Source organism: Panthera tigris, chromosome A2, assembly GCF_018350195.1.
Source record: "Panthera tigris isolate Pti1 chromosome A2, P.tigris_Pti1_mat1.1, whole genome shotgun sequence".
In the NCBI taxonomy this organism is placed as follows: domain Eukaryota; kingdom Metazoa; phylum Chordata; class Mammalia; order Carnivora; family Felidae; genus Panthera; species Panthera tigris.
In genome coordinates, this window is record NC_056661.1 from 113,387,515 (window position 1) to 113,413,440 (window position 25,926).

At 43.0% G+C, this 25,926-nt stretch overlaps 1 protein-coding gene across 1 annotated transcript in view; it reads right to left on the minus strand.

The window, feature by feature from the left end:
- Positions 1-483: 483 nt before the first annotated feature.
- Positions 484-25,926, minus strand: part of RAPGEF5 (Rap guanine nucleotide exchange factor 5) — a 224,491-nt gene continuing 199,048 nt past the window's right edge. The window contains exons 21-26 of the mRNA XM_042967977.1: positions 22,512-22,602; positions 20,305-20,355; positions 19,427-19,514; positions 14,027-14,091; positions 8,833-8,887; positions 484-4,620 (exon numbers count right to left, since the gene is read on the minus strand). Coding sequence (XP_042823911.1) covers positions 4,502-4,620; positions 8,833-8,887; positions 14,027-14,091; positions 19,427-19,514; positions 20,305-20,355; positions 22,512-22,602 — 469 coding nt within the window. The 3' untranslated portion in view covers positions 484-4,501. The remainder of the gene's footprint in view (positions 4,621-8,832; positions 8,888-14,026; positions 14,092-19,426; positions 19,515-20,304; positions 20,356-22,511; positions 22,603-25,926) is intronic.

Sequence of the window (25,926 nt, forward strand, 5' to 3'; positions counted from 1 at the left end):
AATGAGCAGGATGTGTGATCCTCCCATAAGAAGGGGTAGAGATTTTGAACAATGACGTGGTCTAGTTTTTCCACTTTCGCGGAACATCAGTATTACCCTGTGCTTTACCATCCCGCCCGCACCTCTTGTGGGGTCAGGGCCTCCCTTTGAGACCTAGAGCACTGCAGCCAGGGCCGTGAGCTTCCCTCAGTATCTGGGCTGATAAGGCAGAGTTGCTGATCCCAGTTGAGTATGGTGGGGGGCGGGGAGGACAGAATCAGAGAATCCTGATGTGATTTCCTACCCAGGGTCCTTGGGTTCTCCAACGGCTCAGGGGCAGCATAAGTGATTCAGAGCTTCAGCGGCTGCCTGGGAATCCCTTCACCTGCCTGTAGCTCTCTCGGTGAGCATATGAGTTCCACACAGTGAGAACATGCTGCCAGACATAGGCTATGGAGCCCATGAATATCACAGACACAGCAAGAAGCTATGAGGCATCAACAGTATCTTTAACATAATCTTATATTTGGAAAAGCAGTTTAAAAAAAAAACACTTGAAAATACAAGATAAGGTAACAGTGACTTATAGAAGTGTTCACCTTATATTGCTTGTCCATTTTTTACATATAAATTATTGCTTACTAGCTTCGATAAATACACAGCACAGTCCTATATACAGAAGCAGAAAGCGTGACATGGGAGAAAGAAAATACTGTTAATGGCAATTCTGGTAATTCCACAAATGTTTCATATTTACCAGCTCTTATAATGGTGGAAAACTACGAAGTGTAGTCCCTGAGAAGTTAGGTAGACACCCTGATTGTGGGTTTTCTATCTTCTAATTTTTAACGCAAGCTGACAATGTCACAGCAGTCCTAATTAATGATACATTAAAAGGCAAGAGTCCTTGCTTCAGGGCATCAATTTCATCCCAGTATTTAATAACCATGTAATACGAATACAATAAATAGGCTATGCAAATAAATATTCCTCTGCTAAAAAACGTTTAGTATATACAGCTTTGCTTTATACAGTAGTACATTTTCATCTAACTTTTTGGCAATTTTTAAAAACTTTTCTTCCCCCTACTACTTTTAAGCACAATGGCCCGCTCATTAATGAGCAGGCTGAAATTTTAAGGACATGTCTTTGAAGCATTTAAAAAGAACGCCGTGTTAGATAACTGCAGTGGACCTGATCTTCCCCCTTTTTAATGTTTCTGTCTAGTTTCTTGAGCAGCGTGGATCAGCTGTGCCATTTCAGAACACGAGGTTTGAGATCTGCGATGTGACAGCCATAACGAGCCAAAGGGGCTGGGGCTGGGGCTGGGGCTGGGGCTGGGGCTGGGGCAGCGGTGAAGCCCAGCTCCGGGCATCAGAAATCACCAACCCCCTCTTCCCTGCAACTGTCTTTCCCTACCCAGAGGCTAGCCTACAGGATGCAACTCCTTCTGCCTGCCAACTGGGAGGGCTGGCTTTTTCCTTTATCCTCATTATTCTGAATTCAATGCACGCTCCACCCAACTTGCCTGTGGATATGGGTCTAGGGAAATGCATTAATCTAAACAGAATTAATGATACTAAAATAAAGTGAACGTGGGTCATAATACTTAGCACTGTAACCATTTGGCAATTGTACAGATGATAACAAAAAGTGAATTTAAAACACTGTAGCCTTTGGAGCATCTGGAAATATGTATGAAAAAAAATTTCAGGAAGGTTGCAGTTTTGCCCACAAAACTGGTCTTGTGCTACCTTGTAAGCAGGGCCGGTTTGCCGGGATGCAGACGAATCCATGAGCCCACAGGACTGCCTGAGGGTGGTGCCGTAGCAGAAAGGACCCACTGAGAAGTGCTGGGGCACCACTTGCTGAGGAAGTTGGCAGATTAGAGATTTTCAGAGTGAATGGAGATTTTATGGAATCGCAACACTCTAAGAGCAGGAAAGGAGCTTCGACATCTTGGTCCACCTTTCTAGCCAGAACAAAATCTATTTCAAAGAGGCCTTGGCTAATGTTTGGAAAGGGAATCCCTATTCACAGGGAGCCTCACGGCCAGACGGCTCAGCTTTGTTCAGGAAAGTTTCATGCGGAGCTAAAGCCATTCCCAGTTCTGTCTTCAATTCTTGAGTTCCTGTTTTACGTCTTCACAGGGCTTCTGAAACTTTTGAGTTGCTGATGCTTGGGAAATCTCTGGAGACGGTTGTTAAAATTCACAAAGATTTGGAGATTCTGACGTTCGGGAGACAGGAATGAAAAAGCAAATGTAAACTAAACCAAACCCTCCCTTCCCTTTGCTGCCCTGAGAGCCACATGGCCATGGCTGGAGGAGACTGGGCGAGCCCCACATTATGCCTGGCTTGTTTCTACCCACGACACGTGGAATACTGACTACACCATCAGAATGAGTTTAAACGTGATGTATGTGTGGATTCATTTGGTTGTGTACATATTTGGATTGGGATCTAAGCAGCAGGTGCTATGTTGAAATAGTTCTCCACTGAAAATTAGTCCTCGAGAGGTCATGTTCTGGTTGGAGTAATGGAGATCTCCTGTGAACAGACACTTAAATTGTAAAACGTGGAGACAATGTCAAAATGGCCTTACATGATTAGACTGACCAAATGATCCTCTCCAGCACAGAGAAAAGGTGAGAACATGGGCTTGTGCTGTACGCCCATGCTGTCCCCAATAATTGCCAAGGGGAGAGCTTCTCCAGTGTTTGATCAGCCATGAGACGAACCGGTTTTTCCTAGTCCTGATGGCTCTGGTCTCCTCCAGTGGGTCTCTGTCCATTCCCAGTAGCCTGGAGCTGATCCCAGTAGCCTGATTCCCAGTAGCCTTGAGTGGACCATCCCCGGATGGTCCCTTTCTGTAAAACTCTGTTAGTTTTCAGGATTGAAGTTTACACGTGCTGGGACAGACCAAATCTCTTTGAAAGTCCTACCCCAAATTTCCTCCACATGGTACCTTCCAGCACGCTCTCAAGCTCAGTGTGGTTCGCGAGCTCAGGAAACAGCACTGCTAACAGGGTATCAGAAAGCATTGGGTACCCAGAGTAATAAGGTGTTAATGGGCCAGAAGGAAGCAGTTCTGTGCAGACACCCGAGAGATGAACAGGCAGGAGAGAACTCACACGTGCAGAAGATGAATGGGCTGAATTCATGAAGGAGGGCCCTTGTATTTCAGCAATGCCCACAAGCTTTTTATGTTCATTTTAAGCTCGGGGGAAATTCTCTAACCAGTTCTTGAGAATAGCATGAGGTTTTCTCTACTGTAGGAGCCCCCGTCTCTAAAAATGGGAATAAAAAGTAGACTCGAAGACTCTGAGACTCTGGGGGAAAAAAGACAAATTACAGAAGAGCTCTGGGCCTTGATTAGGAGTGGACTGCAGGACTTTGAAGTGTCCAACATAATCAGACATTTGGGTATTTTGGGGGTTCTTGGCATTTGTTGAGAGATAGGCAGTCACTACTAAATACCTTGCTCTTCTCTAGGGAGTGCTAAGTGCTTCACACACCAAATCCCACTTCACCTCCCTGTGTTGGCTGTTACCATTCTCTGCGGTGGGCAAAGGAGCCTGCTGGAGGATGCAAAACACTAGGGCATCGCCAGGCACAAGAATGTAGACCTCTGGGACTCTGTTCCCTTGATAAACAGTTACTGAGTGCCTATAATCTATCAGGCGCTGTGCTTTTTCAAAAATCGTATTGTTCCCGTAAGAAATGCGAATCTTCTTGCACACGTAAAGAAAATCTCCAGAAACTGAGCAACGAGTCCACTTCTTAAAGATTACTATTTTTCCTTACTGGTAAAGCAACGTACTCTAACTGGCCTATAGTTGCAAATCGGTTGTGCAGAAACGAATTTCACCTGCAAGCCTACATTGATAAATGATTGTGGATGCAAAGAAATGCATGCCTTGACATTTCCCTTTTGGAAATCAGAGCATGGATGCCAGCTGCGGTCCTAATTTCCTGGACACAAGTGGCTTTTGGTGATGTCACAGTTTGTACTGACAGCGGCCACTCCTTCTCCCTGGAAATCTAGAGATGCCATCACTGTCTTTAGGTGTTCAGATGAGCTGCTTCTTTGACAGCCTATAAACAGTAATCTGTCACCAGGCAACATAAAACTCCCGTTTCGTGCACACTCGTACTGAAATATTGGGTCACTGTAGGACAAGACACGCTCTCGTCTTGACACGGGCACATCTCAAGTTGAAAACTGGGTTGGATCAACAATGCAGTCATAAGAAACCAGACTTCTCCATTTCAAGAATGCTTCTGACGCTTTCTTTGCCTTCTCATTCTGAGAGCAGCTAGGAGAGGCCTCTCCCCATGTCTGGTGGCTGCCATCAACTTCCTGAACACGCTTTCCTGGGCTTTCCGGTGGGTTCTTATGATATACTGATAAAACTCAGCAACTTCTTTTCTCACAGGAAAGCAACGTGCTCAGCACTGACATTCCCATAGCTCAAAGTGCTGCAAGTTACAGGGGAGGCGAGGCGGTGGGCTTTTGGGGTTCACACCCGAGGCTCGATCCTGTGTGACAACTCAAACAGGGCCTGCTGGCTGTCAATGACATACAGGTGGTTAACGTAGGATTTTAACTCTTGGTGTTCCTTTGGAGACATGTCACCTCCTGGTTTTTGGAAGAAAAAAGTCTCATGAGAACAGAAATGCTACTTCTTTCTCTCTCTTTTTTAAGTATACAATTTTTTTCAAGCATAGAATTTAGTGATTCGTCACTTATGTATAAGACCCAGTGCTCATCCCAACCAGTGTCCTCCCTAATGCTGTTCGCCCCTTTAGCCCTTCCCCCCGCCCCCAACATCCATCCCACCAGCCACCCTCAGTTTGTTCTCTGTATTTAAGAGTCTTTTATGGTTTGTTTCCCTCTCCGTTTCTGTCTTATTTGTGCAGAAGTGCTATTTCTGAATACCAGTGACCTCTCTCATTAAGGCTTAGAGTAAATCTAGCAGGGGGATTCTTATTAGTCAGCATCCCAGAGAGGGGATCTTTATCCTAACAGTGGAGATACTTCTCCAGCTCAGACCAGCGCCTCAGGTCAGGTCATTAGACTACAAAGGTACTTGTTTTATTAACATTTATGTAACATTTATTACCTAATGTTATCTAGTATTTAGTGACTGTGTTAGTATCCCCCCACTACAGAGTGGGAAACAGCACAGACACACAGCAAGGGAGTGGCAGAACAGGTCCGGCACCCAGACTGTGTGATTCCTGAGTCCATGTCTGAGGTCCCATGTCACAGCAACTGCCACTTAAATAGCTTTCACTGGCTCTTATATCTCAGTCTGGAATTGTCAGAAACCACTGCTAATCTGGTCAGTGCACAGACAAAATGGTTTGTTTTTAGAATTTGTAGAATTCTTTGGGGTCCTTAGTTTTTGAAAAAGTAAAAAAATTAAGGAAGCATTTGAATGAACAGATATCACAGAACTGAACTTAAGGTATACTTAACAGGCAAACAAGTTCCAGAAGCATGTGGCTGGGCTAACATCTACCCAGCAAAGGACAAGGCAAGGTGGTTTTCCACTCCCAAATCCAGGGTGGTTACAAAACTGAAGGGCCACAAGAAGCTTTTAGTGCCCTGTGAACACATATGTGCCATGCTGGTGACAAGTCTGATAAGGAGCCTGATAAAGTAGCCTGGACAATGGGGCAAGCCCACTTCCCATAGGCAAAAACAAACACAATCCCAAAAAAAAAAAAAAAAAAAAAAATCCCCCCAAACCTCAAGGCATTGGGAGCCTGGCTAAACTGCTATAGAGGGACAATGTCAATGTGAGAGATGGTGATGTCATATCCTCTTGCTTCACGGAATTTCGGATGGGAGCAGCAGGGTTCAGCTTGAGTAGAGGGGACCAAAGAAAGCTAAGCATTTCAATGCAGCAATTTCTTCTCTTGGTGAAATCCATTTTTTCCTCCTCTGTGACAAATGTGTTTTATAACTTAAGGCTTGCATGTCATGGGTGGCTTGTAATTCTTAGGTTTAATAGCAAATAAGGCTTCCTGGTTTCAAAAGGCAAAAATACCAGGAATTTAAGTTTTTACCATCCCACTTGTTTGGAAGTGACCAAAAAGTTGTATTATTCTAGAACACCTTCTCTGTAAGACACTGAGAGACTGACTGCTTTTGGCTTAGTAAATATTGGTTTCGAAAACATAATCGTACAAAGATAATTTTTTTGTTAATTTTTTAACCTTAAGAAGATGGCAGAATGAGTGGTTCCAACCATGACAAGTGACACCTGCATGGCACTTCCAAATTAAAAAAAAAAAAAAAAAAAAAAAAAAAAATATATATATATATATATATACACACACACATATATACATATATATATATATATATATATATATATATATATATACAAACATATATGTTTTAATGTTTATTTTTGAGAGAGTGAGCGAGCGAGCAAGGGAGGGGCAGAGAGAGAGAGGGAGACACAGAATCTGAAACAGGCTCCAGGCTCAGAGCTGTCAGCACAGAGTCTGACGCAGAGCTTGAACCCATGAACCACAAGATCGTGACCTGAGCAGAAGTTGGATGCTTAATGGACTGAGCCACCCAGGGGCCCCTTTTTATATTTTATTTTAGAGAGAGACAGCATGAGTGGGATAGAGGCAGAGAGAGAGGGAGAGAGAATCTCAAGCAGGCTCCATGCTCTGCACAGAGCCCGATGCGGGCCCTGATCCCACAAACCTGGGATCATGACCTGTGCTGAAATCAACAGTCAGACATTCAACCAACTGAGCCACCCAGACTCCCCAGAACTTCATAATTTTTAAGTGGCTTGATTAACATTATCTTATTTTATCCCAAATGCTGACATTGGTTTACTATTCCTATATAAGCTGTCAAAATGGATTTCACTAATTTCACTAATAGAACACAAAGAGTTATGCTTTGTGCTACGAGGACTTACTCTCTAGTGATGAGAGGTTCAAGACAGTGTTAAGGCCACCAGGCCAGTATACCCTTCCTGTCCACACTTGCAGAGTCTCCTGGTCAGTGAGACCAATATCTTAGAATCGGGTGAGTGTGCATAAATACTTGGGAAGCAAAGGTGGATGAGAGAAATATGAACCCAATACTCAGCAGCATTATGCTTGCACATCTGAATGAATCTCTGTGACAATATTATCACTGTTTCTACTATAAGCGCACTGTACTTGTGTTCCTAATGGAGAAATACATAAGCACATATCACATGGTAGTAAGTGATGTAAATATTTAAAACCTTAGGTCCTGGGATGCCTGCGTGGTTCAGTTGGTTGAGTGTCTGATTCTTTTTTTTTTTTTTTTTTTTAAATTTTTTTTTTCAATGTTTTTTTATTTATTTTTGGGACAGAGAGAGATAGAGCATGAACGGGGGAGGGGCAGAGAGAGAGGGAGACACAGAATCGGAAACAGGCTCCAGGCTCCGAGCCATCAGCCCAGAGCCTGACGCGAGGCTCGAACTCACGGACCACGAGATCGTGACCTGGCTGAAGTCGGACGCTTAACCGACTGCGCCACCCAGGCGCCCCGAGTGTCTGATTCTTGATTTTGGCTCAGGTCATGATCTCATGGTTCGTGAGACTGAGCCCCTCACAGGGCTCTGCTCTGACGACATGGAACCTGCTTGGGATTCTCTGTCCCTCCCTTGTTCATGCTCTCCCTCTCTCTCTCTCTCAAAATAAATAAACATTAAAAAAAAAACAAAAAAACTTAGGTCCTGTATTTATAACTCTCCCTTTCAAGCACAAACTTTGTAATTCATACAGAAGTTCCGTTGCTCTGTAGGGGACAACACTGCCAGCCAAAACTAGCCAAACAGAAAAAACTTTCTTAAGAATATGCACTAATCCTTAAGGAGTAGGACTTTGATCTTTGTACTTTATACATACTTCCGTATTGTTGAAAAAATTATTTTACAAGGAGGATATATAAAGCAAGTTTTATTTAGTGGTCAGCTTTGATTGATTTATAATTACTGAACTCAACTTTCTATTTTTTTTTTTCTTTACTGCCCTTTATATCTATAGAATCTGCACAAGGCAAAGAAAAGAGTGTGGGTCAGGAAGTCAGGCAGGCTTGGCCTGAATAATGGCTGAATGGGTTAACTCTCTGAGTCTCAGTTTTCCGCTCTGCACCACAGGGTTAATGATCTCCATGCACCAGTCACCAATACTGGTGTCAGGATGCCACTGCCCGTGTGAATGCTCCTTGGACTCAATAAAGCTGATTTCCTTCCTTCCTGCAATGTTTTAACGCTATTTAAACATGGTGTAAATTATGCCTGAGGTTTAAAAAGGAACAGATCTTCCTACTTATGTTAATCTCAGCAGGGAATCCACAAAAGTGCTCAGAAAAATACCTATTCAGTGAAAGGCAGCTCCGGACAGGAAGTTTTTGTTGGAGAGGAGTAAAGATTCTGGAAGGCTGCTTCAGGCACTTTTACAAACCATATTCCAATTCCAGGAAGGCTCTAAGCAAGAAGTTTAGGCACAGGGTCACCCCTGATAAACCCACTGGTAATTCTGAGCCAAGGGGCAAGCAAACAGACTTTCAGGCTCAGGGGTGTGGGGGTGGGGGGGCCCTCTGCTCATCGAAAGTCACTCTGTACAGTGTAAACTTGCTGCCAAGAGAGGATAAAAAAACTGCCATATCTTGTTTTCCTTTGCATCCCAAATATGAAGTGAAACTAAGAAAGAATATAGTAAATGCATATAAGACTTTATAATCTGTTTCAGTTTATTACCACCAAATACTTGTGATAAGGTCACAGTCTGTACCAATGTAGGGTGAATTTACATTCCCTGGCCAACTTCAATTACTCACCAAACTGGTTAGTCCTGCAGTGCCTCAGGGTCCGGACAGTGTCTGCAATCATATGCTGGAAGGCAGAGCAGAAAATGTATCGGTGGAAGGGTCATTTAGGGTGTTTCTGAAGTATGCCTACTGGGATGAAAGCAGAGTGCACCCTTGGGTGCAAACGGCATCGCTGCATTTGGAACTGGACTTGACTTCAACTGAGAATACTGAGCTTGGATTACAAAAGGATATTCAGTCTTCATCTGTCAAAACAGAGCCCCCAAACCTGGCTGCACAGATTCTAACTGGGTTTCCTCATGCCACGGGGTCTAACAGCCCACCGTTTACACACCGTAAAGAGGTACGGCATTCCCACCCCATCTGCCTGTCCAAACCTGCTTAGGCTTTTCCCTTCCAGGGATGTTTTGCCTGCTCTCGGTGAAGCCTTTCTGAGATTTCCCTTCTGAACTTGGGAGGCTCCCTTGTACAGTATACACTGGCCTCGTGTGGTTGGCGCTGCTCTGGATCTTTGCGCCTCTTCCAGGCCGGGTGCCAGTAGAGGGCTCCGCACGCCCAGCACCTGCCATATGTCACACAGTGATTCCGGTACTTGCTGAATGCAGACAGGAACTCTGGTGGCATCAAAGACTCAAGTATGCAAATCGCGACAGGAAATGACACAGTCACAAAAGGCAAACATTTTCTAAAACGCCAATATCTTTAAAGAGACTGTTTTTGGTTTGGTTTATATTCTCTCCTACGGTCTTCAGGATTCTACTTTGTTTCTTCAGTGTTCTCACTGATCTCTAGGCAAAAGTCTTCTTAGCTTACAGCTGCCTTTGACAAGATCCCATTAGCTCATACTTGGGTACCTTCAAGAGTCTTCTAGCTCTATCATTTCTAGTTTCCCGTGACGAAGAAGAAAGACAGCATTTAGGACAACACCATTTTCCACTCCTGTTTCTCCCCTACTGTTGCCAGAATCATCTCCAAACACTGCTGCCATTGTGTTATCGTCCTCTGGAAAATCCACGTCGACTTTCTAATTTGTTTCATATCAAAATCCAAACATCGCCCAACGATTCAAGAAATCAACGTTATTCATTATCTGCTCCTCCAAGCTTCCCCAAACGTGTCAACATCTTTCACATTCCACATGTACACACCAGTCAGAGGCTCATCCATACACAGCAAGCCCTCAGTGAATTATTGCTACAAGAATAATTTTGGCGTGAAAAAATTTTTTTTTACTTAAAACCTGTCAGAACTATAGAAACTTTATTTGAATGTGACCTACTTATTAAATTGTTCTCAACTGTGTTTCCAATGTATTTCTATTCAATAGTGGAAAATTAAATAGGACAGTGATTATAGCAGGACGTCAAGTTGCATTTGTAAAGGAAATGAGACGTGACTCACGTCTGTGAAAGTATTGTTATGTTTCCTTCCCCAAATGTTACCACTATTCCCAGGGCAGCTCTCTCGTTCTAAGCTATGGCGTCACACTGATTTCTATCCTCTGCCATTTAGGCAGCTCACGGGAGCCTTGAGCTGATGCAGGGTTGAGGGCTGAGTGTGGCAGTGAAACCTGAGTCCTCCCCATCTTCAGGTTTTCTGAAGGGGGGAGGGGGAAAATGTGGTAAAGGATGAGGCTCTCAACACTGAGGAGTAAAGAGAAGAAAGAGAGAAAGCATTTGTTTCTTCATTATTTAATAGTTCGCGACTGAAACGTTTAGAGCTGCTGAGACAGCAGAGGGAACAATGGAAATCTTATTAGACCCAATGAGTGCTTCTGGGCCTTCGTGTCATCTGACTTAATGTGTTGGCCTGTATCAGCCAGATAAAGAGAATACACTGAATGATTTGCTAGCTGGCTTAAGCTAATATCCATCATGAGGCATTGGCTTCTCCCAAGTTAATTCAGTTAGGTTCTATTGGTTCATTATTGTGAAAGATGATCCTGTTTTAGCTTAAGTGAAACTCTGTCCCTTGCTAAGAAACATTCCTTGAAAACGCTGACTTTATTAGGAAATTCAGTCTCATTCGCCAGCATCCAAGTATAATGTAGGGCTATGTACATTGTATAATAGGTTTTTGTCTTTGAAAAAATTTGAACTCACCCTGTCTTCTCTGTGCAAGGAGGGGGTCAGCAGTAGGTGTGCTCCATACTAAGAGCCATCTACTGTGTGAGGACCAGGAACTCGCTCATGTTACAGAACCTGATCTGTCTAGAAATGGCGGGCTAGCCGGCGTCTGATGGATGTATGTGGATGTTATGGCCCGCTGTGTACATGCATAACTGCATTTAGCTTCTAGTTGTCTTTTTTAAATAAAGTTCTCTTTGAGAATTTACAATTTAAAAGAGAATATTATTACTTATTTATGCCATGTTATTTCCTTAAGGCATCTTAAAGGATTAAGGGGGTATAGACAGTTATTGACACTAAAAGAAGTACTATTTGTTAGACTACGTTTTGCTCCCAGAGGTTAATTTGAAGTCTTTTTTTTTTTTTTTTGAGAGTGAGAGAGAGCCTATGTGTGTGCACCAGCAGGGAAGGGCAGGAAGGAGGAAGAGGAGAGAGAGAGAATCTTAAGCAGGCTCCACACCACCCAGTGTGAAGCCCAATTCAGGGTTCCATCTCATGACCCTGGGATCACGACCTGAGTCCCAATCAAGAGTCCGATGCTTAATTGACTGAGCCACCCAGGTGCCTCAGTCTGAAGTCCTGACACATCTGAAAGCAAGACCCTAGATGACATTAGCTGTTATCCAAAGGCGTCCACTGGATTGTTGGAGAAAGTAGCAGAAGCCCAGAAATGCTGGTCAGAATGAGAGACAGGGATGTGGGGATCTTTCCATGGCTTTTTCCCATTTGTGCCTTTATTGAATCTTTCTCTGACTTCAGTAGCACTATCGGAGGGGCAGTAACACAAGGAACTTGACCAAACCACTGGCTCACCTGGGGGAGAAGGTCAACTGCTGGTCTGCTCTTAACAACAGACAACAGTCGGCTTTATAACGAGCACCAACTGTTCTCCCGTGTTCCGTCTAAGTTAGTCAGAGGGTAACTCACTAGACCTTTGTGCTGAATTCTACTCAGAGTGACACCCCTCCTCCCGCATCTCCACACATGCTCTCCAAAGCTTGTTAGGCATTCTTAACCACATGTGCTGGCCGGGATTTGAAGTAGATATTGACCACAGGCTTCATCTGCCTGAAATCATTTCATTAATATCCAACACTGGAGATTAACCTACACAAAGTCTAGAATGTTAGTGCCTATAGTCTTTGGTTGCAAACAGGTACCCTGGGATCTTCACAACATGACACAGTGAGGGGCACCTGCCTGGGTGGCTCAGTCAGTTGAGCATCTGATTTTGGCTCAGGTCATGATTCGTGGTTTGTGAGTTGGAATCCCACATCAGGCTCTGTGCTGACAGCTCAGAGCCTGGAGCCTGCTTCAGATTCTGTGTCTCCCTCTCTCTGCCCCATCCCAGCTCACACTCGGTCTCTGTCTCAAAAATAAATAAACATTAAAAAAAATTACAATTATCTTTAAAAAAATAGAACATGACACAGTGATACAGAACGAGTCTCTAAAGAGTACGTACAAAAAAGCCTCACTCTGAATATCTACTTCTGGCTGTGCTGGTTTGACTGTAGCATCTAAAATAACTGAGCTCTGGAAAGCCTGCTTGGCTCAGTCAGTTGAGTGTCTGACTCTTGGTTTTGGCTCAGGTCAGGTCATGATCTCACAGTTTTGTGAGTTCCAGCCCCGTGTCAGGCTCTGTGCTGGCAGCACAGAGCCTGTTTAGGATTCTCTCTCTCCCTCTCTCTCTGCCCCTCCCCTGCTTGTGCTGTCTCTGTCTCTCTCAAAATAAATAAATAAACTTAAAACTTTTTTAATAACTGAGCTCTGGTTCCAAAGCACTTAGCACAGGGGGATTTAAAGAGTACAGGCACATCCACTTTAACAACAACTTAACCAGATGTGCTGGCCAGGATTTGAAGTCAAATCAGTCATTCTCAAGTGATTAAAATGGAGCTACTGCAGGATATCCCAAGACGTCTCTCTCCCAGATTCTAGGTGCTTGGATTTTCAAGTGGCACAGCGGTCCTCTGTCACTTCACCCCATGTGTGGTGAGTTAACCTGACGATTACAGCCGGGCACTTATGAGGCAAAGGTCAGATGCCAAACCCCGCTCGGACTCATCAGTTTGTACCGTTCTTTGGTCATGGTCGGCAACCCCGCCTCACTCAACCTTCTCTCACATGCCTGACCCAGTCTCACAGGGAACCGGGGGTCAGTTCCTGAAAGAGTTCATACAAATCCATTACCATTACTGAAAAGGTCACTCAAAGGTCAGGATATACGGACTGGGGTCACTGGTATCATCTTTAACCATGAAGGACAGTCTAATCTATGACACTCAAGTTCATTTGGGGACAGATCCATTCTTGCAGTCCACGGGGCCCCTCTGGAGCACTCCTCGTTTACTACACTTGCTCAGTTCTCCCTAGCAGCTCCTCCTCTGCCCTAGGTCAGTCAGAAAGGCTAGGAGGAGCTCACTACAGGAGGAAGTACCTGGGAAGGTCTTAGAAATACTTCAGGAAGGGGAATTTCAGTAACTCGTAAGGGAGGACTGATTGGGAACCTTTCACTTGAGAGCAGGGAGTGCACTCTGCCTGAGCTGCTGTCTCCACAGTCCACTGTGCTCCACAGGCGGACAGAGGGGTGGTGCTTCCTCTCAGGCACAGCCTGCGAATTCCACCTTTGCATCCAGTGGGGAGCACTGAAGATGAACGCATCTCCCCAGAAGCAGAGCTTTTTCCTGGGTCCTGGAAGCAGTATACACTGAGACGCAGAGCGATGCCTTTCAAGCAGTAAAGCTTAACCTCCTGTCTTAGTGACAGAACCTTACAGGTTTTATTTCCGGTTTAGTAACACACACACAACCACTGATATTAATTGAATGAAGTCCCATTTTCAAAAATAAAAAGCAGACTTTCATAGTCGGTCCTCAAAACCTTGTTAGCACACTTATTTTTCACTGGAATACATTTTATTGACAATGCTGAACGTGCAGCAAATAAGCTCCTGGAAACCACCATGTATTCAGAGGAGAAAAATACTTAAACCATTTGTTTCTTAGAACAAGAAGGAAAAGCATGCACTTTCCTGACAGTGGGAAAAGGGAGAAATAATGAAATGTACGTACCAGTTTTTCAAAATTGACAAGATTATCCAAAAATGTTTTATTTCCTTCATGAATAAATGTTACATCTGAAAATTAAAAACAAAAAGACATATGTGCCATTAGGAATGGATCATGAGTCAGGGCTAAGGAGGTCCAGAGGCAATGCAACTTATTAATTTTTCTTAAACATCATGCATTACTCCATGCATTTGACAAGGCAACTTGAACCTGAATCTGTATGGTATTCGATGTGAAAAGGCATAATTTATAAGTGAGGGGGAGGAGAGAATATTATAACATTAATGCAGTTATATATTTTGCACTTCAACGTGCTCGATAGAAGCTAACACTATTCTATAACTTAACCAGTCCATTATGTTTTTTTGACCAGAACACTGAGCAGGAAAGAAATAAATGCCCAGAAACAAAGGAATTTTCATATTTATGTGTTTACTTTTTAACAATCCCTGGCAAAGTGTATGTGGTCTGCTTTATCTACATTAGAAGATTTAGATTTAGATGTTAAAATGTAGATTTTTCGGTCTCAAAGCCAGTGCCTGATTGCGTATCAGAAATGAGGAAAGGGATGGGTTAGAAAATGGCAGTTTCTGGCCCTACTCAATGGGTGGAAAGCATCACTGATGAAAAGAACATATGGAAATCAGGATGAAGGTACATTTTCAGAGGAAGGGAAAGTTACATTTGGTTTGAGCCTCACCTGCACGGGAAGTGACAGAAGATACTCAAAGAAAAGCCTCCTTTTGGTTGCAAAAAACCTGAATGCCTCCTCCAGAGAAAGGGATTTGGGAATTAGTTACAATAAAGACAGCAGCTGAAGCTCAGTGAGTGGATGACTCAGAAACTCAGATCAGAGGGTCAAAGACAGAGCACTAGGGAATCTTCACAGATAAGAATCAAAGAGCCTGCAAATAATCATGTCGGATCACAAACATGCAGGATAAACCAAATGAAAATTATCTTGTTGAAATAACCTGACATAAAAGAGGCAAAAGAACAGCTTAAGATTCCTATAAATAGAAAGGGAAAGCATTTGCATTTAATCAAGACTTTCATCCTGCTGGTCCCTATGGGGCAATTACGAGGTAGGTGCTGGAAACCTGCCTGCAAGACACTTGGCTGCTGAGCTCTGACTGCCCACCAGGGGACGACACCAGCCACAGACCTACATGATCCCCTGATCCAAACCTTTCCTCAAGGAACCCCTTATATACAGCTTCTAGCACCGACTGCAAAGTTTTCCTAAGCTTTTTCCCCCTTTACTAAAATTGATGTTCTAATAGGAAAATAATTTACAATTACACAGTTGTCTGAAAGACTCTGGTTATTTTGTCTTTCATGACTTTGCTTTCAAAAAAGAACCATAAGCTTTCATTCTGTGACACGATACTTAGAGTAGTCGGCGCATGAGCTTTTCCTTTTTTTTGTGTGTAGCAAATAAGCGCGTGTGCACTCTACCTACATTACACACCACCTAAAAGCCCAGTCTCCCCTAACTCCCTGAGACCTCGGGTTACAAATGCCCTCTCTGAGTCACTTGGGCCATTTCCCCAATGTTACATTATTGTCCTCTTCTCCCTATGTTCCCGAGGATGATGATGAGGGGTGATGACAATAATGGCACTTATCTCTATTAACAGCATCAGAAAGGGCATTAACAGAAGACTGTAAGGTAAAGCCTTAGCAGGACAGAATGTGAAGAAACTGGGAGCCAAAGAACATGCACAGCTGGCCCAGCATCACAGCTCTACTCCTCCCAGCCAGGGCTCAAACCCAGGGAGCCTGCTTCCTCTTCCCCACTGTGCCTCTCTGGGAGCTCACATTGAAAGGACTTGGACATTTCTTACAGCCCGTTACAGTCGCCTGGCTAGATTTATGGCATGTGGGGTGTGTCTGCAACTTTTCAAATCTTTCCTTTGGTGGCTCCCTCTCTTTCCTCCAACCTAAGGTCTCTTCACTTCTTGGGTGGTCTCAACCCCAACCCTTAGGGCTTGGAGGTCAGGCTGATGAGCATGAGAAGAAGGCAGGGAAGGTGCTTGGGGCCGGGTGGAAAGGGCAGAGAGGCTGGAGGGGCTGCCACTCAGGAGAGGGGGTTCAAGTGGCTGAAGGTTTTGATGCAGTTGAATGGCAGGTGATGCAGTCAGAAGGGAAGGGAAGGAAGGGGAGGGGAGGGAAGAAAGAAAGTTGGGAGGGAAGGGGACAGAGAGAAAGAAACCTGGGACCTCAGAACTTAAGTCGTGGGAGGGAAGGGGGAAGGGAAGGGGGAGGGGAGGAGAGGGGAAGGGAGGGGAGAGAAGGGAAGGGAAGAAAGTTGGGAGAGAAGGGGACAGAGAGAGAGAAAGAAACCTGGGATCTCAGAACTTAAGTCATGGGCTGTGAAGCAATTCTGGGTACCCACCAGGCTGAGTGTGTGAAATGAGTACCTTTCATCTGGAGACACCTGAACACTCTCCAAACACTTCATATAACATAAGTGCCAGACAAAATGACTCCACTTGTTGATGGCAATTAAAAGAGGAGGAAGAAACACCAGTTTTCCTTTTATTTAAATACACTCGCAAACCTGCAATAATCATCTCTTCTCTAAAATACATACACAACCCACCGGAGGACTTCAGTTAATCTTCAAACACCTGCTGATTATTGACTCTACTGGAAAGGACTACCATCTTCAAAATGCTGAATGAAACAGACTATTTGGCTGCTTTGGACTTTAGCTTAGCTGGATCCTTTCTCCTACACTTATTTAGGGTTTCCTATTCATCTGTTTTCTGAACAGATTCCACACCACAGTATGGGGGCAACTAAATCAAAAGGCAAGAATTCAACTGGGAAACAGGAAAGCTGAGGCCTGGAAGGATCCTCAGATTACCTGATAATCTCCATGCTTACTGGGAACTGTCTCAACAAAAAAAAGAAAGAAAGAAAGAAAGAAACATGGGAGGCCTAATCCTTCTTAACATCCAAGGGGTTCAATTTGATCCTTTTTCTCTAACTAATAGCAACCCAAAGTGGGAGGCACAAGGGGCAGAACAAGTTTTCATTAATTAGGTGGTTGTTCTAAAGTAGTTTATTACAACTTAAAAATTTTTTTGCAATTAAAAAAACCCCCAAATTAATGTTATTATTTTTTTTAACATTTATTTATTATTGAAAGACAGAGACAGAGCATGAGCACGGGGGTAGGGGGAGTGCAGAGAGAGGAGGAGACAAAGAATCTGAAGCTGTTAGCACAGAGCCCGATGTGGGGCTCTAACTCACAAACCCCAAGACCATGACCTGAGCCGAAGTCAGAAGCTTAACCGACTGAGACACCCAGGCATCCCAATGTTATTTTTTCCAAAATGTTTTGTTCCAGGCATGATATATACATATTTTAAATTTCACATTATATTCCTTTGGAAATTATTTCAGACAAAATGATAATTTTATTAAAAAATTTTTTTTAATTTTTATTTTTGAGAGAGAGAGAGAGAGAGAGAGAGAGAGAGAGACAAAGTATGAGTGGGGGAGGAGCAGCGAGAGAGGGAGACACAGAATCCAAAACAGGCTCCAGGCTCTATCAGCACAGAGCCTGATGCGGGGCTCGAACCCACGAACTGTGAGGTCATGACCTTAGCCGGCATCAGACGTTTGACTGAGCCACCGAGGCATCCCAGAAAAAAATGATAATTTTAAATAAAGTGTTAATGATGTTTATTTTTATAATCACAAAATATTTAAAAGGGAAAACTGCTTAAACTCAAAAAAGCCTCTAATAAAAAAAAAAGAAAAAAATGTTTAATTTACTAGAGTGAATGAATGTATTTTCAGTAGAAAAAAAGGGAAATTTGTTTTGCTGCCAACAAAGAGGCGTAGATAAACTCAGTAGAGCAGAAAATTGCATCTAAGCTAAGATATAAGTGTGAGACACTTGGCTGCATTAAATATTTTTTGGGGGGAAATCAAGAATATACAGCAAAAAACACTGCTCATATTTAAATAAGCTAAAGGGACATTGTCCACTAACTTCTCATTACCTTACAAATTTTGTTTCAAATTGTTTTCTGCTTAAAATCAATTCCTTTCCCAGATCTGTCTTCATTTCCTGCTTCCTATTTGTGTCTAAATGATTCTAAGTGTTAAGTCCCACCTGCCACCCGCACTGTCCAGGTGAAGGTGTTTTATTTTGCAAATAAAAATCATAAGCCTGAATAAACGTTTAAATTGCTATTTTGGCATTACAATCCCTCCTTATTTCACCCATTTACATTTAGCAGAATCTTTTCAGCTTGAATGCAGCATCTATATGCCTCTCAGTTGTGCTAACACAGTATTGTTTCACAAAGATTCTTGCTTGATACTAGATGCAGGCTAGATGAGGAGCTGCAGGGAATCACAGCGACTCAGAAATTCTCCAAGCTCGGGTTGTTCCGGAGAGAAGCTGAGGAAGGAAGATCAGCTTTATTGTCAGTGGGGGTAGCAATGGGGGGAGAGGAGGCAGGGAGCCTGGCCAGGACATCCAACAACACAGTTACTAGGTAACTCATTTCCAGAATCACATTTACGAGTCCAGCTACTGGGGCCAGACCTAGCAGAAGTTACATGCCTCTGAAGGGCACAGGCTATATAAAAGAGTATGCCTACAAAAACCCTTGGGAAGAATCAAAATATGGCCAAAAAAAAAAAAAAAAAAAAAGACCAAATCCCTTTTCCCTGGAAAGCACCTAGGTAGAATATATACTGAATGTTAGCAGAATAGGCCGGTATAAAAAGAACTTCCTTTTAATTAAACCTCTTGGTTTGAAAGAGACCACTGAGATCTCATTAACAAATGTAACTAACATGTTTCAGGATGAATTATTTGGTGCTCTATAGGAGCAGTCAGGGGACTAGCTTGCAGCTGTAACATATTTTCCCAAATGGATTCCATTACTGGAAAAAGAAAGTACGTCCTCCACCAATAATTTTCATCCACTATACTGCCTGTGTTGACCACAGGTATTTCTCACACAGCAGCAGCCAGTCAGGGAGATCCCTGAAATTTAAGCTGCAAATATAGAGAGCATGATCACTGTTTGGTTTCTTTATCCCAGCCTTATTCTTGGTTGAATTAAGTGGATGGTAAACTCTAAGAAACTAAGACCATGCTTAGAAGCAGAGCAAAATAAAAACACATGTTTCCAGTCCCAAGTTTTGGAAGTCAGGTGAAAATGCTTTGCTATCTCTCGGGTACAATTAAGTATTTCTGGTACCTCAGAAATAATTGAGCGTTTGAAAAACAATCACAAGCAAACACAGGTGTAATGTCAAAATTAGTCTCACGAAATACACCTAGAGTCCCTCCTGTTTTTTTCAGCCCTGCGTAGTTAGAATGACACATTTCTGAAGATGGAATTGCACAGCATAAAACAAAATTGTTACCTTTAAGCAACAGGGGCATGAATGGGATTTTGGGTGGTTTCATCTTTTTGAAAGCATCTCTGTAGGCTTTGTGATTCAGGGAAGGATCCTGCCAAACCAAGCAGATGACAAAGAGAAAGAAAAATCAATGTGCTACAGAAACAATTCTAAATCCACTTTTGCTATACAATTTGAACATGATTTAGATATTGAGAGGTTCTTCCTCAGAACAAAGTAGATAAAGGTTTCCTAGGAGAATAAACTCGCTACATTAGGGCAAGAAATGTAGGCAATGAACGAAAGTCAACTTATTGGTTTATAATAATGGGAAATGACTGCAAAAGAGAGGCACCTTTTGATTGCCCTATTATTTTCCTCAAATAGGTTTCTTAAGTACAGTTTCCTCTGCATAATTTCTATCATGAGGTAACCCCAAAGTCTTTTGTTAGGTACACTGCAAAGAAACACCTCCCTTATAATGCACAGACAATGCACAGAAAGTAAGAGCACATTGTTTTATTGTGTTCTGAAACATTAAAAAAAAACCCTAAATCTAAGAAATGGTAGAAAGGAGAAATAGGAGAAAACAGTAATGCATAAGACACTGACCACACACTCCATGTATACCAGTTAATTCTGTAAGCTTTGAAATGGACTAGGTACTTAAAAATCTTCATTGTCCAAATGAGGTCAAAAGGACCATTCTCACTACCTTTTTCCATGGAGGGGAAGAGGCATTAACTGTCCATTCCTTCATTCCTTAAGAAGTAAAGCTACATTTTCATACACAAGTGATGTAGGCTAAGCTACTGGACAACGTGCTGACCATTACAATCTAGAAGGAAATTTGTTACGATCCATTAATTTGAAGAGTAAGTCCCCTTTGGCTTGCTACTTACTGTTAAACTTTCGAGTTCAGAGAAAAGTTTCTTAAACTTCCCAGGGATTTTCTAAAATCAAACAAACGAAATACAAAAAGGAAAAGGTCAAAGAAGTCAGTTATTTTCAGAGGCACTAGGGGGAACTTTTCCTAAGCTGTGCTGGCATGTGTCCCATTTCTGAGCATAAATACCTCTATCATTTGATTCTACGCCACTTGCTTCTCACTAGGCAATCTTCATCATTCCTTAATGTGACATTCCTTGGGAATGCTGCTCAAGACAGTTTAAAATAATGCACAGCTACATGACTCAGGAATCTAGCTGGTCAGACATTCCACACACGGGTGATTTTTTAATACAAACTTGAATTTCAGCTCCATATCCCACCTTCGGCGAATGCTCTGGTCTTCTTATAGACTCTTGCTGAGTGGGAAATAATATTGGCTGACATTTTTTGTCTAAATGATAGAACTGTGTTTCACAGCAGAGGGCTAAATGGTGAAAGGCCATAAAAACCCTAAGTGATGAAGCCTGCACGTCAGTGGGAACGAACTACTACTGAATAGTAAAGAGCAACCACATCAACATCATAGAGGGTAGAAACATATGCCATCCTCCCAAATAAAAATTTGGGCCCAAGCAAGAAGCACCTGGGATTTTCCAGCCTAGCTCTGACACGATTAAGGGAAATACTGGATACCTTCCATACTGACTTAGTAGTCAGTCAGTCTGAATTTGAATTCCGACTCTGCCCCTTTCTAGCTGCGTGGTTTGCTGTGAGTCCCCACTTGCCCTTCTGTGGTCCAAGTGGAGCTGGTCCAAGACCTTCTTCTTGTTTGCCCGGCCCATTATCTACCAGCCATGGCACTGATGAGTGCCCTGTACATGGTAGGCAGTCAACATGTGCATGAAATGCATGCTGTTGGAACTTAATTATTTCTCCTCTCAATTTCTGCAAATCAAAGCTTCTTTCCAGGTTTAATTCAAATTCCACTTTCTTCTGACCCTTGCTGGCCTTTTCCCTCCTGCTCTGATTGACTGTGGCCTTTGTTGGCCATCTCCTTTCATCTCACAATGTGTGTGCAGGTCGTGTTTGCTTAACCAGGGAAGGCAGACCTTTCGTTTCTTTTCTTTTGCACTCCTTTAAGGGGCGGTGACCCTGACCCTCAGGTCACCACCATGCATTCCAATGAAGTATGGCCCCTGAAGCAAAGACAGTGAATCCCCGTTATTCAGAGCTCTGAGTTGAGATCTAATGTAAGAAAAAGCTAGCTGGCCTAGGTTGTAGGAGTTTGAATCAGGGGACCATCAGAATGGAGTAGTGACAGGAGCTGAATCAGAGAGGGCTGGAGAGAAACTGAGACCACAGGAGCCACATGGAGCTCAGGGTCATAAGGGAGAAAGAAGCCTGAATGGTTAAAGAGAAAAGGATGAGGGAGAGAAAAGGATGAGGGAGAGAAAAGGTGCATGCAGTGCGGTAGCCAGTCAGTAGGGAACAGAGAGGCAGAGAAAGAAACAAAAGTCCAAAAAGAAGGTGATGGGGCCCGGGGAGAGGCTGAGAGCCCTGTATCTGTGCCTAGACACATTTAGGGGCATCTCAGTTTCAGTTATTTTCTCATAGGCCCTTTATAGTCTGCGGTTCAGAACTTGGACTAACTTGAGTGGGCCTCTCCACCTTAGAACCGGAATGGCCATTATCACGCAACACTGACAGAGGCAGAGCCCTGACTTGTGAAGCCTGAAACATACTACTTTGCGGGCCCCTCTTTGGAAAAAAGAATACAAAATTACTTTATGTCTGCAAATTTTACAAAGATACACATCCTCCACTGAACACAATGCCAGGGGCAATGCAAGAGAAAGGACCAGAAGCTTAAATTCATTAGCATCTCAACAAATCTGCTCTGGACATATGTCATCACTTCAAAAGGACTAGCATGGGACTGTAACCACACTATCATGGCAGCAGGGCAGAAAACAAATATGCATGTGTGTACAATTTATGTTCTATTATATATATAATAGAACCATCCTGAAGACCATGTGATCAAAATAGTTCTACTTGACACATTCATTTTTAACATTTTTTTTGAGTGGTACTTAACCTCATTTAAACCATTTAAGTCAATGTATTTTAAATAAAGGCCTTTTGTTGGCATGTTTCCCCTTCAGTTTTATTTGTCCCTATCCCACTTCCCCCTTTCATGTGGGCCCCCAAGGCTCACCTCCCAGGTCTGCGACAGCCGACTCACAGAAGCAGTGTTGAGACCCATCACAATAGCAAAGAAAGAATTCAGGTTTCTCTGGGCTTTGCAGCTATGGAATAAAAGAAAGTACAAGGTACTTGGAGCAACGTGCTTTTGCCAGAAGGCCACAAAAGATAAAGCCCAAAAGACTGTCCTAGGCCACAGAGTTCAATGTCCAGGGCAGGGCTGAACTCTGCCCCATGGCCAACACACACTGACCGCCCCGATGGGTGGGGAGTGGTATCCCCTCCACTGTTCCTAACACGGGGGACAGATTCCAAATGCTTGGGCTCATCCTTACCTCTAGGGAAAGATCTGTGCTCCTGACACCCCCCAGACGCCTCAAAAGATTCCTCCTTTTAAAATATCTATTTTGGATGACGCATTTAAAATTTCAACTGAAAACTCATGAATTCGTGTTTCTTTATACAGAGCAAACTCTCATTATAACAGCTCTCTTGCCCATCTCTTTAATCAGGATGCTGTCTTTATGTTTTGACAGACAAGCCCCTCCCACCTCAGTGGTCCAAGCTTCCCCTCCCATGACATTCAGATGCATTTTCCTTGCTATCAACAAAATAGCTACTGTATTACATATCTATATAAAACATGGCATGTATCATGGGGGATACTGTCCCACATTTCTCATTTAGAGAAAAAGAAGGAGGAAAAAACGCAAAATAAAATCCCATTGAGTTCCATTCACTCTGTAAGCTTATCTGTTCTGCATAACGTCAGTCATGCCCTTCAACCTAATTGGTTAAAATTCCACAAACTCTCAAAACCCCCAGAGGGGGCTTGGTCTCCCAGTTCAGCCAGGACAGCCTGCGAGTTGCAGACACTCCTTTTTCTGGGGTGCGTTAAAAAAACACTTCTCTGAGACTAGTTTTTAAAATTAAGAAATCACTCTAATTTGATAAATATGAAGAAATATGAAAATGCTCAACAGTAAGCCAGTGCATAAAAACTACCTGGTGTATAATAACTTAACTTGTACCAGATGCTGTCTCTCCCATCACATCTTCACCAATATCTTAGATGGAACTTGGGAACAGTGTATATATAACTCTGTATCCTGCTTCTTCAATTATACTCTGATACAGTATATATTATGAATTCTTCCCTATCATCAGTGGTTCTATAACTTCATCAAAAATATATTTCATGATGTGTTTACTTATTGCCCTATTATTGACATTTAAGTTATTCTCAATTCAATACAGAATGCAACAATGAGTATCCCTGTGTATAAAACTTTTCAACTGTATTTATAGGTTTGTTGTTGTTGTTGTTGTTGTTGTTGTTGTTGTTGTTTTGAGAGAGAGAGAGCATGTGCACAGGCAGGAGAAGGGTGGAGAGAGAGGGGAGAGAGAATCCCAAGCAGGCTCCAAGTTCTGCGTTGAGCCTGATGCAGGGCTTGATCTCATGACCTCACTGAAATCAAGAGTTGGATGCTTAACCAACTGAGCCTCCCAGGTGCCCCTATCTATCGTTCTTTTAATTAAGTTAGACCTCCAGTCATTACATGATTCGTCAAAAGCTATCCTTGAACTTAAAGGTTCTGGTAAAAACTGTCCCCAGAAACTATACTGCTTTCCAGTGACACAGACTGGGTATAAAAGTATCTAGTTTAGAACCAGAAGAATGCTTGGGGTTGTGGCAGGACCCCCACGGGGTTGTGTATGTGGGGCACATACACAGCTGCGTGTGCCCTGGCAGGTCCTCCCTAAGTGGCCTGCTCCTAGTTCCAGCCCCATGGGCTAGATACTGCCCAATACAGCTGTGCCTGGGCTCCAGGGCAGAGAAGGTCAATCGGGGAGCATTTCGAAGTTCTATCCCCATTAATTGTGGAACCTGGAAAGGTGCTGCTGTCTCCATACCTAGGGTCCAGAATATGTGGGGTGGACACAGTCCTGCAGGACCCCCCACTGCTGGGTCTCCATGGGCCCAGTGACTGCAGTTAGAGGGGAGGCAAGAGGACTCAAGACTCAGTCTGATTGGTCACTTCATCCGGTTTCTGCCACCATTCTCCTAGGTGAACGCTATTTGGTATATTCCATGATAAACAAATAAAGATGCCTTCTGGTCAATGATTTAGAAATCCACCTGTTTTTGTAAATCATTGGTGACTAAAGGCATCAATACTTTGACTCTGCTTCCCTTCTGTCATCCACTTCCCTCAGTCTACCCTTTCTGTTTCATCACACCCCTGGAAAGTTCACACCAGCCAGGACAGACTTGAGTCAGCTCCATTCCTCTCTCTCGCTTTTTAAAGATTTAAGTAATCTCTACAGCCAACGTGGGGCTCAAACTTACAACCCTGAGATCAAGAGATCAAGAGTATGCTGTATCAACTGAGTTAGCCAGGCATACCCCCTTCTTTTTCAGTCAGCTCATCTTTTGAAGTGATGATTTGAGGTGAGAGGCTCCTGTGGTCAGCAAGAACTCTCCAGCCCCTACATCACAGCACGTCAGCTGGAGGCTCTTGCTTACTCCCAGGTCCTCTCACATTCCCAGGCTCCACGGTTCTGTGATTCCTCACTAGACATTAAGTTCCTTATGGCTTGAGTATGTACGTATTTCATTTTTATATTCTGCCCGTCACCGGAAAGCCTTGTAGACAGGCAGCTTTTCACACAGCACTTTCTGGAGTTGAAAACAAGACTCTTGGGGGAAATGGTTTTATCGTTATTCATTATAAAAAGGTTTATTATTCCTCATTTTATTCAACACCATTTATCTATCTGCAATCTTAGATAGAATTCTCATCTTTTTATCTTTAGCTCCCATAAACAATTGCCTTTTTTTAAAGTCATCCTTACAATAATAATTAAAAAAAAAGCACATATAACTAATGTCTGAACCTGTAAGTAGAAAAAATGATTTCTCTAGAAGACAAATTGATACAGTACCAACGTTGGATACCAATCCAGTCTGGAATCCTTTGTTACCCAGGTTCATTCATTCCATGATAAGAACAGACTGACACTGAAACATTCCAGTTTAGCAAACATTCCTTTGTCTGTGTGAGGAAATAAACTCCACTCAAACCACAGAGGTGGGGGATGGGGTTGGTGAGAAGGAAGGGAAACATGAATATGCAAATAGATGCCTTAGGCAGGGGAGACACTTCATGATCATGGAAATTACTGTTTTCCCTTGGTTATTCCTACTAGTGTGATTATGAGGAATTTAACTTTATGTTTCTGTTGGCATTCTATTCCATGGGCTGGGGACAGAGAGACCAGTACAGTAAATAATTCAAGAGCATGGGGCCATAAGGAGAAGATGTGAATATATTTCATTTCCCTGAGGATAGATATAATCTTATACTGGAACTAAGCTGTGTGGTGTCATTTTACTCCTTGGGACATTAACATCCCGTTTCTCCAAG